This window comes from Xylona heveae (assembly GCF_001619985.1).
Source record: "Xylona heveae TC161 unplaced genomic scaffold L228scaffold_10, whole genome shotgun sequence".
Taxonomy (NCBI): Eukaryota; Fungi; Ascomycota; class Xylonomycetes; order Xylonales; family Xylonaceae; genus Xylona; species Xylona heveae.
This window is the reverse complement of record NW_017264202.1, coordinates 1,038,309-1,053,236: the sequence shown is the minus strand read 5'-3', so window position 1 is coordinate 1,053,236 and position 14,928 is coordinate 1,038,309. Positions and strand designations below refer to the sequence as shown.

The 14,928-nt window shown below is 46.7% G+C and overlaps 4 protein-coding genes across 4 annotated transcripts; 1 reads left to right on the top strand and 3 right to left on the bottom strand.

Moving 5' to 3' along the window:
* Window positions 1-71: 71 nt before the first annotated feature.
* Window positions 72-1,017, bottom strand: L228DRAFT_250201 (putative cytochrome c oxidase subunit VIa). The gene is made up of 5 exons (XM_018333263.1): window positions 766-1,017; window positions 663-687; window positions 446-605; window positions 380-387; window positions 72-254 (listed from the first exon to the last, which is right to left on the bottom strand). The coding sequence occupies exons 1-5, from the start codon at window positions 941-943 to the stop codon at window positions 215-217; spliced, it is 411 nt and encodes a 136-aa protein (XP_018186050.1). The 5' UTR covers window positions 944-1,017; the 3' UTR covers window positions 72-214.
* A 319-nt stretch (window positions 1,018-1,336) lies between these two features.
* L228DRAFT_223619 (DNA lyase Apn2) lies at window positions 1,337-4,068 on the top strand. The gene is made up of 8 exons (XM_018330328.1): window positions 1,337-1,388; window positions 1,439-1,451; window positions 1,522-1,567; window positions 1,628-1,760; window positions 1,810-2,522; window positions 2,572-2,809; window positions 2,867-3,557; window positions 3,624-4,068. The coding sequence occupies exons 1-8, from the start codon at window positions 1,361-1,363 to the stop codon at window positions 3,721-3,723; spliced, it is 1,962 nt and encodes a 653-aa protein (XP_018186049.1). The 5' UTR covers window positions 1,337-1,360; the 3' UTR covers window positions 3,724-4,068.
* A 1,468-nt stretch (window positions 4,069-5,536) lies between these two features.
* On the bottom strand, window positions 5,537-7,344 carry L228DRAFT_285192 (hypothetical protein). Its single transcript, XM_018336316.1, has 4 exons — window positions 7,192-7,344; window positions 6,891-7,120; window positions 6,532-6,842; window positions 5,537-6,471 (listed from the first exon to the last, which is right to left on the bottom strand). Exons 2-4 carry the CDS (start codon window positions 7,073-7,075, stop codon window positions 5,696-5,698), a joined length of 1,272 nt encoding a protein of 423 aa, XP_018186048.1. The 5' UTR covers window positions 7,076-7,120; window positions 7,192-7,344; the 3' UTR covers window positions 5,537-5,695.
* A 2,869-nt stretch (window positions 7,345-10,213) lies between these two features.
* L228DRAFT_250194 (ANTH domain-containing protein) lies at window positions 10,214-14,846 on the bottom strand. Its single transcript, XM_018333262.1, has 17 exons — window positions 14,615-14,846; window positions 14,506-14,552; window positions 14,419-14,436; window positions 14,283-14,358; window positions 14,052-14,209; window positions 13,891-13,971; window positions 13,777-13,834; window positions 13,538-13,722; window positions 12,920-13,485; window positions 12,767-12,860; window positions 12,478-12,719; window positions 12,273-12,422; window positions 12,073-12,222; window positions 11,936-12,020; window positions 11,238-11,877; window positions 10,688-11,183; window positions 10,214-10,602 (listed from the first exon to the last, which is right to left on the bottom strand). The coding sequence occupies exons 1-17, from the start codon at window positions 14,665-14,667 to the stop codon at window positions 10,519-10,521; spliced, it is 3,183 nt and encodes a 1,060-aa protein (XP_018186047.1). The 5' UTR covers window positions 14,668-14,846; the 3' UTR covers window positions 10,214-10,518.
* Between the last annotated feature and the right edge of the window lie 82 nt (window positions 14,847-14,928).

Below are 14,928 nucleotides of genomic sequence, written 5' to 3'. Positions count from 1 at the left end.
GCGATCATGCTTGACATAGTCACCGATTATTCTCATCTTCAAAAGTTGTTTCCGCACCTCTCCTAGAGTTTGCATGACAATCGTATTCACATTTGCTATACTTCCACGAGGTAATCAACAAAATTGCTTTCTCATATACACTATTTGTATCTGAAATTACACCCCGCACTCGCACTATACGAAATAACCCTCAATTGCTGCAGCAGTACTGTATCTACTCGTCCCGCTTGTGGTAGTTGACATTGTCGTTCCAGCTGGTCAAAGGTATTAGCAGAGGCAACCCAATTTATATTATGTCCAATGGGAAGTTCGAAAATTCGATACGTGAACAGGCATCGCTTCAGGTAAGAAGATGTTTCGGGAGGATCAATTGACTTACAACAGGGTCTGATTCATCATATTTGTTAGCTTAAAGCAATTGAGCGAAAAGAACGGGCGTACTAACCTTATCACCGTCTCCCCAGAAGAAGTTCTTGGTTCTCATGTTCTGATACGGGTACTCGGTACGCTCCTCAAGCGGGGGCTCGTGCGCCCAGTGCGCCCAGTGCTCGTTCCACAGGTTGTAAGCATTGACACCTGCGATGATCAAGCAGGGAATGGTGGCGCTGTTTTTGGTAAGTCCATCTGGATCCAGATCTTCGACGAGTTAAGGATGAATTTACTAGATTGAGAGCTTTCTCCAGAGCTCTGCAAAATCTATCAGTGCTATTGTTCTCGTAATGTAACGGACTTAAGAAGCCAATTGAAACTAATTGGGACGCTTACCGCTCGATTGAGCGGCGTGTTGCTTCACAGCCGCTCTTTCCCGATTGAAAGCATTGTCCTGGGGGCCGCGGAAGCTGGTCGACTCAAAGCGGCGCTGAATGGTCGAGCGCATGACTGGGGCGCGCAATTGCTGACCGGCGCGCTGGGAAGCGCGGAGAAGAGTGCGTTGGGGAAACATGATGTGCCACGATTGACGGATGAGAGCTGTTATGGGTGGAGATGAGGTGAAGTGATGGTGCAGCTCCTTTCACTTGCCAGTATAGACGAACGAGAGAGCGAGTACCATCTCGCTTATTTGCTTCGGTTTGGCGGCGTGGAGATTGGAGGGATTTCCTTTGAGATTCGAAGGATGACTCAGCAGGCTATATCACGTGATGCAGGTCTCTATTGTGTACATGGGATGATGTCAGCGAATAGTTTCACTCAGAGCTATTCAGATTATTATTGTTGACTACTTACGTTTGAGCGCATTTAGAGCGATCGGAGTTGCAATATTTGAACTAATTTTGCTTCTTCTTTATCATGGTTCTTTTTCAATTATTTTGCAAATATATGAGGTGCGATGTAGTTTGAGATACAGAACGCTCTCAATACAATGAGTCTCAGGATCACGACTTGGAATGGTACGCAGAATGCAAACTTCACTTATAGATCAGAAGCTAATTTATTATAGTCAATGGAATCAGGTGCGTTGCCCAATTCAATCGCATCGCCTTTCTCAAACAATTGCGTCCTTCTAATTTGCCTTTGATCCAGGAATCCATTCAGTTATCAGCCATGGCGGGACCAGAGAACTTTCACCGTATGCCTACCCTCTTCCAGTGGTGTCCTTGATATTAACTCTCTAATTTGACGTATTAAGGCTATGTTCGATATCCTCCAAGCGGATATTGTGATCATGCAAGAGCTGAAAATTCAACGGAAAGATTTGAAAGATGACATGGTGCTTGTACCTGGCTGGGACTGCTACTTCAGTCTTCCTAAACATAAGAAAGGTACGCCTTTTCCTTTTAACTGTCTTTAAATTTGTGGCTCAGACTATAGCAGGATATTCCGGCGTTGCTATCTATACCAGGCAAAGCGTTTGTGCTCCAATCAAGGCGGAAGAGGGCATTATCGGTGTTCTGTGCCCACCAAACTCATCGACCTGTTACTGTGACCTTCCAGAAGATCAAAAAATCGGTGGCTATCCGACGGCTACTCAGCTCTCTGTTTGCCCGGTCGATGCTAGCGCCTTAGATTCTGAAGGCCGTTGTGTTGTTCTGGAATTTCCTGCCTTTATTCTAATTGGGGTTTACAGCCCAGCCAATAGCGCAGGTAATAGAGACGACTTTCGTCTAGGATTTTTAAATGCGCTTGATGCGCGTGTCAGAAATCTTGTCTCAGCTGGCAAGCATGTCATCGTCGCGGGCGATCTCAACGTGTCTCGAGACGAACTGGATTCAGCGAATCCGGTGGAAACCATGAGAAAAAGCGGTCTTACTCCTGAGGAGTACATTTCGACACCTACAAGGCGACTTTTTAATCAGCTATTGTTTGAAGGCAAAGTTCTAGGCCAACGAGACGAAGGCAGAGAGCAGCCGATGTTATGGGATACCTGTCGCGGCTTCCACCCAGAGCGCAAAGGAATGTTCACATGCTGGGAACAAAAGATAAATGCTAGACCTGCAAACTACGGCTCAAGGATTGACTATGTTCTCTGTAGCATAGGCATCAAAGACTGGATCTCTGATGCCAATATTCAAGAGGGGCTTTTGGTAGGTGAACTGAAAGATGCGATGATCATGAATGTGGCTAATGGCGCAGGGATCTGATCACTGTCCAGTATATACAGTAATAAAAGAGAAAATCAATGTTGGTGAAAAGCAAGTTCACATATATGATCTGATGAACCCAAACGGGGTGTTCAAAGCTGGAAAACGAATACGCTCGTATGACACAAAATGGCTTCCTGCTTTGTCTGGTCGCTTGATTCCAGAGTTTGATCGGCGTCGAAGCATTCGAGATATGTTTACGAAAAAGCCGTCTCTCACCGCCGCATCAAGTTCAGATACCACTCCCACTTCGCAAGATCGACCTTTGCACATATCAAATGCTGCAGCTGGTCGTACATCGAATGCTCTCACACCAGAGGCTGAATTACATAGTCTTGGTTCTGAAACTCTCACCCCCAATTCCGAACCTTCAAATTTACCGTCCCCTGAGAGATTGAAGTTTCCCAGCTCTAATGGCTCAACACTGGGGGAAAAGAGGGATGCTCAAATGCCACATCAATCTCAGCGGCCAGCTAAACGTAGCAAATCAACTGCTGTGTCCGCTGCTAGTGGCCCAGAGAGGGGTCAAAAGAGCCTGAAGGGTTTCTTCAAGCCAAGATCTTCTGGACAGCTTAATGGTAGAATAGATTCCAAGGCCGATGATTTATCAGTGCCTTCCAGCTCGCTTGAATCAAGTCTGCAACGCTCCTCATCGTCCACTGACGACGTCAAGGTTCAATCTAATCAATTTCGCGCTGGTTTTTCGTTTACCAAGACTGGCGATTCTCAAGACGTATCAAAAACGGATTCTCAGAGCAATACATTCCGCCCACCGTCCCTTCCATCAGCGGAATCGGAATTGAAAGAAAGTCAAGAGTGCGAGGGGGTTGTCGATCCAATTGTCACAAAGGAGTCATGGTCAAAGCTTTTCAGCAAGCCCGTCGCACCTCGTTGCGAGGGTCACAATGAACCGTGCATAAAACTAACAACCAAGAAAAGTGGGTTCAATTGTGGACGTGCGTTTTGGATATGTCCAAGGTGAGCATCGTTCGTGAAAACTTGCATTCGCTTTCCATAAGCTGATTATGGTTCCTCTTGCGATAGGCCGGTCGGTCCTACTGGAAGCAAGGAGAAGGGGACGGAATGGCGGTGCCAGACGTTTATATGGAGCAGTGACTGGAACGCCCGCGACTCTGGCCCGTGAATTTATCATGTTGGCGCGAGGGAAGGCGTAGATCTCTTCGCATTCGACAGAAACCCCCGCGTCATACTTACAAGCTAGCTTTCCTCTCCAAGGAGTCTTGTTGTCAAGATGATAAGGAGGTTCGGCCCCTCCTCGGACGCTCGAAGTTCATTTGCCTATATCCAGCGCTGGCCGGTCTTCTTTATCCGCAAGCGGGTAGATGTCATGCAGCGCAACGTTCTCTGCTATGTACCTCTAATATCAGGCGCACAATTATAGCCATTTGGGTCGCGAGCAGAGCCCTTCATCGCCTGCCATAACCTCGACGACTTTTAACCAGTCAATATCTCACACTCTCAAGCAGTCGATATGAGTAAACAAAATACATATGTAAATAGATATTCGCTTATGTCTTCTTAATGATACCATCGATTGTGCATATTATGATACCTCTTGTCCACAGCCAAGATCAACTACTCTGTATACCCGCGTCCAGCTCACAAACGCCGACCATCCCCTTTGTGGATGGGAGGTATACAAGATCCATACAAGAATGACTTTTGCCAAGGTGTACCGAATAATACGTAGCAATATAACAAGAGCGTCCCTGGTTGGCATACTTCACTCAAGAAATACATGCCTTCATACATTGCCCCGAAATTGAATCGCCAGCCTTTCCGGCCTAATGCTCTCCCTTTCTCAAACCCCTTTATCTTTCTTGAAAGCACTAGTCTCACAATTGCCAAGGAACGGTATCATTCATCGGGACTCAAGATGCGCTACACCTTGACGGACTCTTGTCTAAAGGCTAGGGCAGGGGCTTGGATAGCCATGAGGATGATCATGTGGTCCGAAAAGGAATCACCAAATCCGGTCGGGCATCTTAAAAGGCTAGAAGCATCCGAGCTTAACTTGTAAAATGAGAGAGGCGCCTTGTATGTAAATTGGTTGAGATTAAATCGTAGTTTCTTTCTGCACCCCGGTTTGATTGAAGTAATTTTCGGATCCTGCGTTTCGCACTCCCGAAACCAGCACGGACCCTTTGAAACCCTACCCCTCCCACATCAAGCTAGGCCCCGCCCTTCGTCAACAAAGCGTATAGCCGAGGCCCCCACGGAAACTATCCTTGAAACGGCAATTTTGGACCGCAACCGTCGACATCACAACAACAAAGAAATGACCGTAATAGTGTGTTCGAGGGTTAAACATGTCTTTCAACGTAGTGGTAGTTCAAAATTAAAATCTAACTAGAACTTCAAGTAGTTTTTCTCCTAAACTATATTGCTTGGTTTCTCACAAAGGCAAATGAAATTTTCTCTGTCCTCAGGAAAAGCGCGGTGTGAGGACCAGTCTTCATGACAGAGGTCAATCAGAGAAAGCAGAGATACTGCTTGACAAAGTGACAATAAGCGCATCTTCTATTAGATTAGTAAAACTTTGATGGATGGGCATTGTTTATTTCTGGAAACGACTGGCTTTACGTGACATAAATTAAAGGCCCAAGTGTTCGAGGTAGATAATGACTAGTTTTTTGGAATGGCAATTAATCTGCTTGAAGATATGCAGCATTCTCATGAAAGCGCAGCCAGTATACTTCATGGAAGAACCTGCCAGCGGGCATATGCAAGATTGTAAGCCTGTATTTTGTGAAGATTTGTTTTTATTCTCTAATTGCTAAGGCTAGATATCTAACTACACGATTTGAAGAGCTTTAACCATCCATTGAGCGTCGAATTGTCGCAGAAAACGGCTAACCACCAACACATTCGATAGATTTCATCGCCTTAAGCTGTAAAACGATAATGCTGATGTTAAAAGAAATTGAAAACACAAAGCGGCCTCTTGAAGTAGCTGGAAAACTTGACAAATTCAGCGTGACTTCACAAATACTTTTAATAAACCAAATTGAAAAGACAATCTGAGCCATACGTATTGCTTGAAAAAGCAGATGAAGAAAATAGGAGACAATCTCAATCCTATCAAAGTGGTTGGCTCAAAGGAGCGACTGCATGCGTCTGCACTCGGAATCAGAATGAGCTTCGGCGAGATGCAGTCCATCGTCAAACATGTCCGACTTGAAGGCTTTAGCTAGTTCTTCGGCTTGACGCAAAGCATCCCTTTCAACTTGATCCCAGCTGGCCGTGTTCGTGAAAAACTGCTCATCCTCAATGCATCTCTCGGAGAGAACGGAAGAGAGCGCCGCTGGAGCAACACTCTGGATCCGAGAAGCATCGTCGGACAGAGGAGGGGCTGAGGCATTGGCGACGTTCCAGTCAAGAAGGAAATTATTGAGAGCTTCTTCGTCGAGCGGGAAGTTGATTTCTAGGTTCGCGCTTTTGTTGACCTTGAACGCCGGGACCAGCTGATCTTCGGTTGGGACTTCTCGAAGGATTTCCAAATGTTGCACGAAGGCAGAGTCAAATTCCTCCTGAGTAGCAGGGAAAATCCAGTGTTCGTTTTGTTCCGGTGGAGTGTCTGCGATGGTAGCCGGCAGTTCATGGGTGCAGTCGGCGACTGGCACAACAGGAGTAGTGGTCGGGTCACTGGTGCTAGCATGAGCAGGACCGCCTTCAGCAGAATTGCCAGTATTCTTGAGCGCCGCGGCCTTGCGACGTGTCATGCGGCGTTTCTTCTCAGAAGCCTTGCGTGGCTGATATTGATAATTTGGATGAGTCTCGTGGTGCTTGCACTTGAGAATGTCGGCGAGAGCGAAAAACTCAGCTTTGATCTCGGGTTTTTCGTATCTCCACTGGCTACCAAGAATGATGGCTAAAGAAAAGCACATAAGTGAGATTAAATTCCCAAAGATAATTGCGGAATCGGACTTACAAATATCATTGTTGCAAATGTTAGGGTTGTTAGCCTTGACAATTGGATGGTGATGCCGACGGTAGAGAATAAAAGCATTAGGGGGACGTGGAACCCTTCCGGCTCTTCCGTGGCGACCGAGTCTCTGCGGCGTTCCATCGGGTCCGGTCATGACGACAGAATTGGGAGAGGGCGACAAGGTATAAGTGGAAGTATCCTGAATATTTTGAAGTGCCGGGTGGAGTGGCAAATTCTCAGGCTCTGGCATAAAAATTCTAATTGCATTATTTGCCCTATCCTCGAAGACCTGGGCCTGATTGCCGGTCAAGGCGCTGAAGAATGTCAGTAGAACGTCAACAAGATTTCTCGTTCAATTTTACCTGTATCTGTTTGCTAGAATCCTAATTCCATCGTTTCCAATGAATCGGCGTATTTCAGCAGGGAAGGAAATCTCGGGTCCACGAGAGAGCTGAACCAAAGATGCGTGCCAGAGACGCTCAAGCTTCTGCTGCCGGATGAATGCCGGATTCGCCTGGGCATTGGCGAGGGTAGTGTTGTTGTTCATCGTGAAAGCAGAGCTAGACTTCGAATACAAGTCAAGGCTACTGCTCTGTAGATATTATTCGATGATCAGACTAGGTTCATAGCAAGCATGAGAATAATAGGTTGCGAGAAGCTTACCTGCAACGGATGAATGGAGCAATGAAAGTTTGAAGATTGAGAACGGACGAATTGAGCTGTTAAATACTAGCGAAGCAAAATCCGGGGGCTGGTTCTTTGTTCCCCCGTCAATAGAATAAACTGGGGGAGGCGGGGGGAATAGTGAATTTATGGAACTCCAGACCAATCATATGCCGGCGTCCTTATTGAAGATGCCCATCAATAGGATTGTCAATAACCCAGCCTCAATAGCATTGTCATATGACTCACCCAATAGAACCTGGCGAACAACCGTCAATAGATATAAAATTGCATAGCATGAAATCTCAGGGGCATAAATTTACCAGCTCCTCATCATTTGCAATCCTGATCCAGACCATTCGCCATCACCACGAGTAATCTCAGAGGCATAAGGCTGCCACGAAGACATGAACGAAGCAGAGAGAATTTTCTTTTTCCATCCAAATAACAAGCGCAAAAATGATCAGAATCCCATAAAAGACTTCCGATCTATCTTGAAAAAATACCGGAGATTCGATCCCAGGACGTTTGCCGGAGAAGGATGGCTTACTCGGGACGAACTCATTGACGAGCCATTCACGTTGCAACGGACACTTGCTGTGAGACCGAAGTCAAAGCTTGACGTGAAACGCCTGTTGGAACTCAATCGCGTTTACCAGCGAGACGACGTGTGTGGTAGCTGGCTTCTTGCTCTGTCCAATGATCATCATCTGCCTGGTGATAATAAATCGCAAATAGCTATTCATCGATCTGCAATCCGTGCTTTGCTCTCAGAGTAAGTATTGCCCCTATTCTCTGCCGATCGACTGCTTATTTCAACCGCTAGGGAATCCAATAAAGCACTCCATGACCGGAACCTATTACGCCCTCCCCTTGGATTGAGCCCCAGTCACAACCATATTTTGGAGGAATTCTTCAGGGAATGCGTCTATCCAAACATAGCCGAAATATTTTTCTTTGCGAACATTATAGGCATTCCAATAACCGGGATTGAAATGTGGTGTAAGAGATTCCCCCATGTGAAACATACATAAAGAACGATTCTGATTCTTGACCTCTAGTCCAGAGAAAACGCACCGTGCTTGAACCGCTCAATGTTGCACGAAGGATAAGTGTGAAGGGCATGACCCCACACCATTTGGTCATCGATAAAAGTCGACTTTGGTCTAACGATCGAGGTCGCCAGTAATATTTTCGAAGAGAGCTAGGAACCCAATCATGACACACAGTTACTGCTTCATTATGTCATTCGTGATTGGCAATCGCCCTCTCTTTATTTGGTTCGCAATGCGTGTTTCAGCCTTTTTTGTCCTTGAGAAGAGACTAAAAACCAAGGCAGAAATGCGGACATAGACCTTCCATTTCTCTTGTGCTGAGGAGACACTTTCAATGAATATTTGATTCGAAACTAGGATGTCAATATAGACATTAGTATTCTGTTTCCGCTAATATCTCATGGGACAAAACATAAAAACCTTTCGTCGCATACCATCTCTGATACAAATTGTTCAAAGAATTATGGGCTGATTTCTAATAAGGATTTTGCGAAGTTCTTTTTATTTCACCGACTTTCCAATAAATGTTTCAGTCTCTCGGTCAAGAGGAAGCCTTTCTTTTTCCTTTCAGCAGAAACGTCACAAATTAGCAAGGCCCTCATATGGATTCAGTTGTCTGTTCAATATTGCTTCTTTTCTACATCAAAAGCATCAGCGTCAACATCATACGAGAGAATCAACCACTTAGCTCCCTCACTTTGCAGCTTCTCGACCACCATTAAAATTGTATTTTCGGTCGGGGAAAACAAAGAAGGGAATGGATATTCATCGATTCTGTTCGGACCGTTATCAAATTGATCTCCCTTTTCTTTCTTTGTCTTTTTCCTTTTTTGTGCCCCTAATCATCCCCGCAATCTTCTCTCATCGTCTCGAATTTTGTTTTACATATTTCAGATCGGCAGAAAAAAAATGTCTTTGAATCAACATCATGTACGGCGGCCTCAGATTGAATATTAAACGCCCCATCACTTGTCAACAAAATTGTACACGGAAAAAGATACACGCAAGCAGCGGTTTCAATTTGGAACGTTGTCTATCCCTCTAGCTAAAGGGATGTGTCTTTTCTAGCTTTTACTTAGCAACATAGCTTAGATAGTCCACTGAGAAAATACCAAAAAAAGGATGAATCTCCCCATAAATGCATATCTCCTCCTAGATCAATTTTTCGTGCAATCTCATTGCGTTAGTTCAATGCCTTCATTCTGCACAACTCGGAAATGCAATTTCAGTGACAAGGTAGAACCTTTGCCATGTCGCCGGAGCTCAGAAGCATGCCGTGACGTCGCGCGTTGCGTTGGTTGTCGTTGGCTTTCCATAGGTTGCCGCGGCAGCAAAATGTGGGGAGGAAATTCCGGTGGCGGTGTCTAAAGCGCCCTTCCCGATTTGGGGGGTCCTCCTTCCTATTATGGACGCGACTTAGCCACCACGGCCACAAGTCCCTTCCGTTTCCCCAAGCATCGTTTTCCATAACACACTTTGTTCGTGATCACTATTCGTGCCGGTTGAGTACGGAAATGAAAGGAAAACCGGTCCCGATATTTGACACAATGCTTGTATCAATATAAATCTAATATGGTGCTCCGGGTTCTCCCGTTCATCTCTTTAGTTCTGTTGAGTTCCGATCTCTTCGTCTCCCCCCCCATTCGTAGGGCGAATATTTGCATGAATACCTCGGAATGGGACAATGCCTCCCGATATTACCCATATTTACATATTTACATTGATGTTAGACCAGGACAGGCACAAAATTTTATTTATCCGAATCACTGTAAATGACTGCAACTCAATACGGAAATGGCCCAAGAATGCAAGTAGTACAAAAGAAAAATTTAAATAGGGAAGGGAAAGAGGGAGGTATGGGGCTTCGCGTGGAGAATATAGCAGTGGCGAGAATTTTTCTGCCAGTGAGATTTGTGATCTGACCTCGGGCGCTCAAAAATTGTCTCTATACAATATACCTCTAAGTCGGCGCAGAGACAGAGGTTTGAGCAGACGCTGTTGAGAGTTGTAAAATGTAGATTACAAGAAGAATGTAGATCTTGCGCAATATCTCCAAGTAAACGGGGTAGACGCGTAAACGAAAAGGAGGCACTTTGATGAAAAACATTTTCGGCAAAAATTTTACTTTGCTAACAAACTTAACTTGAAATTAAATATTCTGTACATAGTGAAGAGTGGTATTTGCGCAAAGACGCGAAAAACAAGCTTGAAGAGTATGGCAAATCATGCACGACAAGTGTTCATAGTGCAAATAGAGGCGAGGAGATGCAGACTACTCTTGATAAGAAATTTTGCGCATCTCTCCCAAACGCTGTCTGGCCTGGGCGAGATTGTTTTCCAGCTGGAGGATTTCCACCTGCAGCCGTCGATAGTGTTAGCCGACGCCATTTTCTTATTAAGTTTCCCAGGGGCGGCGGGAATCTCATGCAATCATGACATACCTGTTGTTCCATCTCCCGAACCTTGAACTCGTGACTGCTCAGCTTGGTATAATCTACAACCTCGTTCTCGTCTTTGTTACGTTGGCTGATGATCTCTTGAACCTGCCGGACCAAGGAGCGGCAAGCACTGGTGACAGCCTTGCTGGCGCTCTCGAGACGATCTTGCGTCTTGCTCATAAAGGTAGCCTTGACTCTGCTAGCAGCCACCAGCTGTGCGGTTGAAGCGGCGACGTCATTGCTGGCCACGATGAGCTGCTCAGGGCTATTGCGGCCGCTAATAACACCGTCTGCTGTTTCAATCAGCGTGTTGGTGGAAGTGGCGACTGCTTTGGCAGCGCTGATCAAGCCTTCGGTCCAGCGGTTGTTCTTCTTGTAGAATGCGGCTCGGGTCGAACTGCCACGACCTTCCTTTACAATTTCTTGCTGAGAGATCGTTGCAGCCTTGATGAGCTGCGCAATAGCGTTGGTGACCGCAATGGCGGCTTCAAGGATCGAGCTGGGAAATGGATCAGTATTATTTTAATGGTTGACATATCTGTCAAATACTTACTCGTGGATCTTCAACTCGTAGGTCGAGTAGCTCGAATCGCGCGGCTTGTTCATAAGCTTAGTCAGTTTCTCCGTCGCGGCTTCAATGGCGGCTGCAGCATTCGTCATTTCGCGATCGACAAGGTCACCGAGGTCGCCAGTAGTGTTGGTGAGCTTTCCGCTCTTGGGTGCAAATGTATCTGCCAGCTTGGACAGCTTCTGCAGCTGAATTTGCACTTCGTTATTGTTGTTGATGACAACATCAGTCTTTTGCAGCGGTTCGAGACCATCCAAGCGGAAGGAAAGGAGGCCCCTAAAAAAGCTCACGGTTGAAGAGGCGGACTGACGAGCGGCGGTTGTTAATTGATCCGCCTTTTTATCGTCAGTAGCAAGGCGCGTAAGGCCTTTGGTGTTGCTGAGTACTTCAGCAATCGATCCGGAGAAAACGGAAACAGTACGTATGATTCCGGAATGATCGCTGTTCGGGCCGTCGGCAATAAAGTTGTTGAACGCGGTCGAAAATTCCATAGCACTGGCAGACGCTTTTTCAATCGTAGACAGGACATAAGCCGGCGACGCGTTCTGATTGCCAGCCTGCATGGGTGAATCGAGTTCGTATAAAGCGTCGTCCACTCTCTCGACTCCGCTTTGCAACACCGAATCTGCGCCGTGTTTCAGTATTACTGCCGCAAAGGGGTAATGGCCCGTTCCTTCACCTACCAACTATGTCGTTAATCTTGCGAATGTTGTCTAAAATCAGCGTGTCAATTTGCCCATCCAAGGCATGGTCTGTGTGCTGTTGGGACTTCACGACGTCAGCTTCTCTTTCGACCAGGACGTGATTTTGCAATGCCCACCATCTTCAAGTCGTTCAACTCTAAAAGAGTCTGATCCATGCCGGCTTTGAAGATCTCGAGTTCCTCTTCCTTCATGCGAAGCGTACGCTCAAGATCTGAATCGCGATCTCCAACCTTGCCCTGCATGTCATCGAGGGCGCGCGTTTTGTTCTGTCTCGACCATCAGCATCACAGGATATATTAGCGAGGGAAAGCCTTACCCGGAGGGCTTCTTCGAGGTCTGCCATCTCTCTGTTGTACTTCGCAAGCATGGAAGAAAGCTCGGAGCCCTTTGCACGGTCGGCATTATCGGCTCTCTCGAGAGCGAAGCGAAGCTCTCGCTTGAGCTTCTCCAATTCTTCTTTGTTGCCCTGCATCTAGGTAAGCTATCATGTATAGAGCTGGGAAAGGTACGGAGGGTCGAACCCCTTGGAGTCTGTCCTTTTCGTGAAGGGCGCGGTCTCTTTCGCGGATCATATCAGCGAGTTCAAGATTCTTCGTTTTAATCTCACGCTCCAATTTCTCGCGGCGATCAATTGCCTCTTGTGCCGAAGATGCTTTCAACTGGACTTGCTTGAACTTTTGTAGAAGCTCCAGGTGTTCATGGCGTAGTTGAGAGTAGAGCTTCGCAAGCGCCTCATATTTTGACCGCCACGTATTCACTTGCTCTGTCGAAAATTAGAATGAAACACGGAAAAGAGTAATATGCACTGACCTTGCAGAGCCCTAATGTGGTCATCCTTGGAAGCATTCTGTTGCTGGGAGTTTGTGTTGAGCTGCGCAAGTTCCGTTTCCAAAGCTTTCAGCCGCTGTTAGTATACGTTAGCTGGAGTGACTCGATGAGTTTCCGGGGAAAAAGTAGAATGACCTTGTCATATTGTTCGAGCATCAGCTGATCCCTTTCATACTGGGCCCTGGCATTGAGATTCTCCCTTTCCAGCTCGGCCATCCGACCCTGTGTCTGTTGCTGAAATTGGTCCCGCATGAGCTGCTCCTGGGCAAGTCGCTGTTGCTCTGCTTGGATTCTCTGCTGCTCCTCAAATTCCCTTTGCGCTTGCTGTGCCTGCAATTGTTGTTGATACTGCGCAGCCTCCCACTGTTCTTGCAGCCGTCGTTGCTCTTCTGCATACTCGTCCTGCTGCCGTCGCTGCTCATTTTTCCAGAATTCGTTGATCGGCTCAGGATCAATGGAGGCCGGACGAGGGGGAGGTGGCGTGGGCTCTTTCTCCAATTCCTTGGCGGGACGTTGCGGTAAAGCTGGCCGTTCATCATCCTCGGACAGAAGATTAGGTGGATCTTGCGGGAGTTTCGGTACGGTAATCAAGCTAGTGAGATAGCGCAGATTGGAGCACTCGTAGTAAAACTTAACAAGTCTATAGTGTTGGGCATTGTACCGTGATCGCAGGGGCTCGAGCGCGTCATCCTCACCAGTGGCTAGGGAATAATGAGTTGAGTCCTTTTCAAAAGAGTAGAGGGGAAAACACACTGGTGTGCATGGCCCGAAGCATGCTAGTAATAAATTTATAGATTCCATAGCTTTCCTGCACCAGTCCAACCAAGGATGAGATTCGACACTCATTATTTGCGCCGCTCCGAAAATGAGAAAAGACGAGCTTTTGGAACGTGTCAATCTGATCCTGTAGTGTCATCAAATCGGATATAGTTTCGTATCTCCATTTGTGTCAGCTGAATATTCAGGGCTACAGGGCATCGATCGGCGCTTACCCCTCGTTCGGGTCATTGATGGTTTTGAGACTGATGTATTCCTCGTATTCAAAAGTTCCTGGTCGAGAATCAGATATATGGTGGAAACGTCACTACAGGTGTGATAGACCATACCATTGAATTCAGGATGCTGCCGGTGAAAAGCGAGCTTAGCCAGCAAGAAATATATGTATTCCCGGATGAGCTGTCCGTAGCCTGTTTGCCAGATCAATATCTCGACGCCATTTATGACATTCTCCCGATGAAGATGCCAGACAGTAGATGTAAGAGCGCACCTCTCATTCCATCTCCGCTGATTCCTCTGGTCAAACTTTCTAGCCAATTGACGTTGGCTTGGGCTTCGCGAAGCGTGATCGGGTGGCCTTCTTGTAGCACTTTGTGGATAGTGATGAGCGCCTTGAACGTCTGAACCTCGTCTGCAAGTATAGGTTGCCTAAGAGGTCTTCTGTCAGAAAGATTGCTCCCGGTGGGAAGAGGCCATGTCGGCCGTTGGCAAGATTGCTCACACTTTCATTCCAGCCCAAAAGGACTGAGAGGATTTATGGTCCCACGTATAAACAATGCAGCTTCGCACATGCTTGCCTGTATGCAGGTGAGCGTCTCGATTATCGGGCACGGTGCGACAATTGCTTTTTTACGTACGTTTGGGAGCGGTCTCCTCTGCAGCGCATTGAGCAATTTAGTGAGCGATCCACAGTAAGAAAGGGGTTAGGGAGCTTTTGTACATACCGATATTCGTCGCCTTACGAATGTTAATCGCCAAATCCGACTCTGACCTGCCAGGGTAAATAAGACAAGAACTCTCTGGGACACCGGATCCCAGGAAATATTGGCTTACTTGCTCATGTCGACATGACGGGTAGTTGGCGGGGAATAGCTCGCGAACGACATGTTGGCGCGCTCCCCCTCATGCACCGATAAGTGTTGAGACAAATTGGCAGAATAAGAACCGGAATGATTTGAGTACGGGGTAGAAAATGCCTAAAGACAGGTGAGAGAATGTATCTGGCGAAAATGCCAAGGATTGAAGCAATGATAGTGAAGAAATGAGCTGTATAATGATACTGTTTAGTTAGGTAGCATGAGGCTGTCAGTTACTATCGGCCGGAGCTTTCCAACGTCTCGGCAAAGCCACAACTGACGAGTCAGCTC

Coding starts and splice junctions, on each gene's coding strand:
- L228DRAFT_250201 (XM_018333263.1), bottom strand. CDS start 943: ATGTTTCCCCAACGCACTCTTCTCCGCGCTTCCCAGCGCGCCGGTCAG. Junction 688..765: donor ACACGCCGCTCAATCGAGCG/GTAAGCGTCCCA, acceptor TAGATTTTGCAG/AGCTCTGGAGAAAGCTCTCA. Junction 606..662: donor TGGAGAAAGCTCTCAATCTA/GTAAATTCATCC, acceptor TACCAAAAACAG/CGCCACCATTCCCTGCTTGA.
- L228DRAFT_223619 (XM_018330328.1), top strand. CDS start 1,361: ATGAGTCTCAGGATCACGACTTGGAATG. Junction 1,761..1,809: donor TCTTCCTAAACATAAGAAAG/GTACGCCTTTTC, acceptor CTCAGACTATAG/CAGGATATTCCGGCGTTGCT. Junction 2,523..2,571: donor ATATTCAAGAGGGGCTTTTG/GTAGGTGAACTG, acceptor CTAATGGCGCAG/GGATCTGATCACTGTCCAGT.
- L228DRAFT_285192 (XM_018336316.1), bottom strand. CDS start 7,075: ATGAACAACAACACTACCCTCGCCAATGCCCAGGCGAATCCGGCATTC. Junction 6,843..6,890: donor ATTCTAGCAAACAGATACAG/GTAAAATTGAAC, acceptor GACATTCTTCAG/CGCCTTGACCGGCAATCAGG. Junction 6,472..6,531: donor CATTTGCAACAATGATATTT/GTAAGTCCGATT, acceptor GCTTTTCTTTAG/CCATCATTCTTGGTAGCCAG.
- L228DRAFT_250194 (XM_018333262.1), bottom strand. CDS start 14,667: ATGTCGTTCGCGAGCTATTCCCCGCCAACTACCCGTCATGTCGACATG. Junction 14,553..14,614: donor CGTCATGTCGACATGAGCAA/GTAAGCCAATAT, acceptor TTACCCTGGCAG/GTCAGAGTCGGATTTGGCGA. Junction 13,486..13,537: donor GCTTCGGGCCATGCACACCA/GTGTGTTTTCCC, acceptor ATTATTCCCTAG/CCACTGGTGAGGATGACGCG.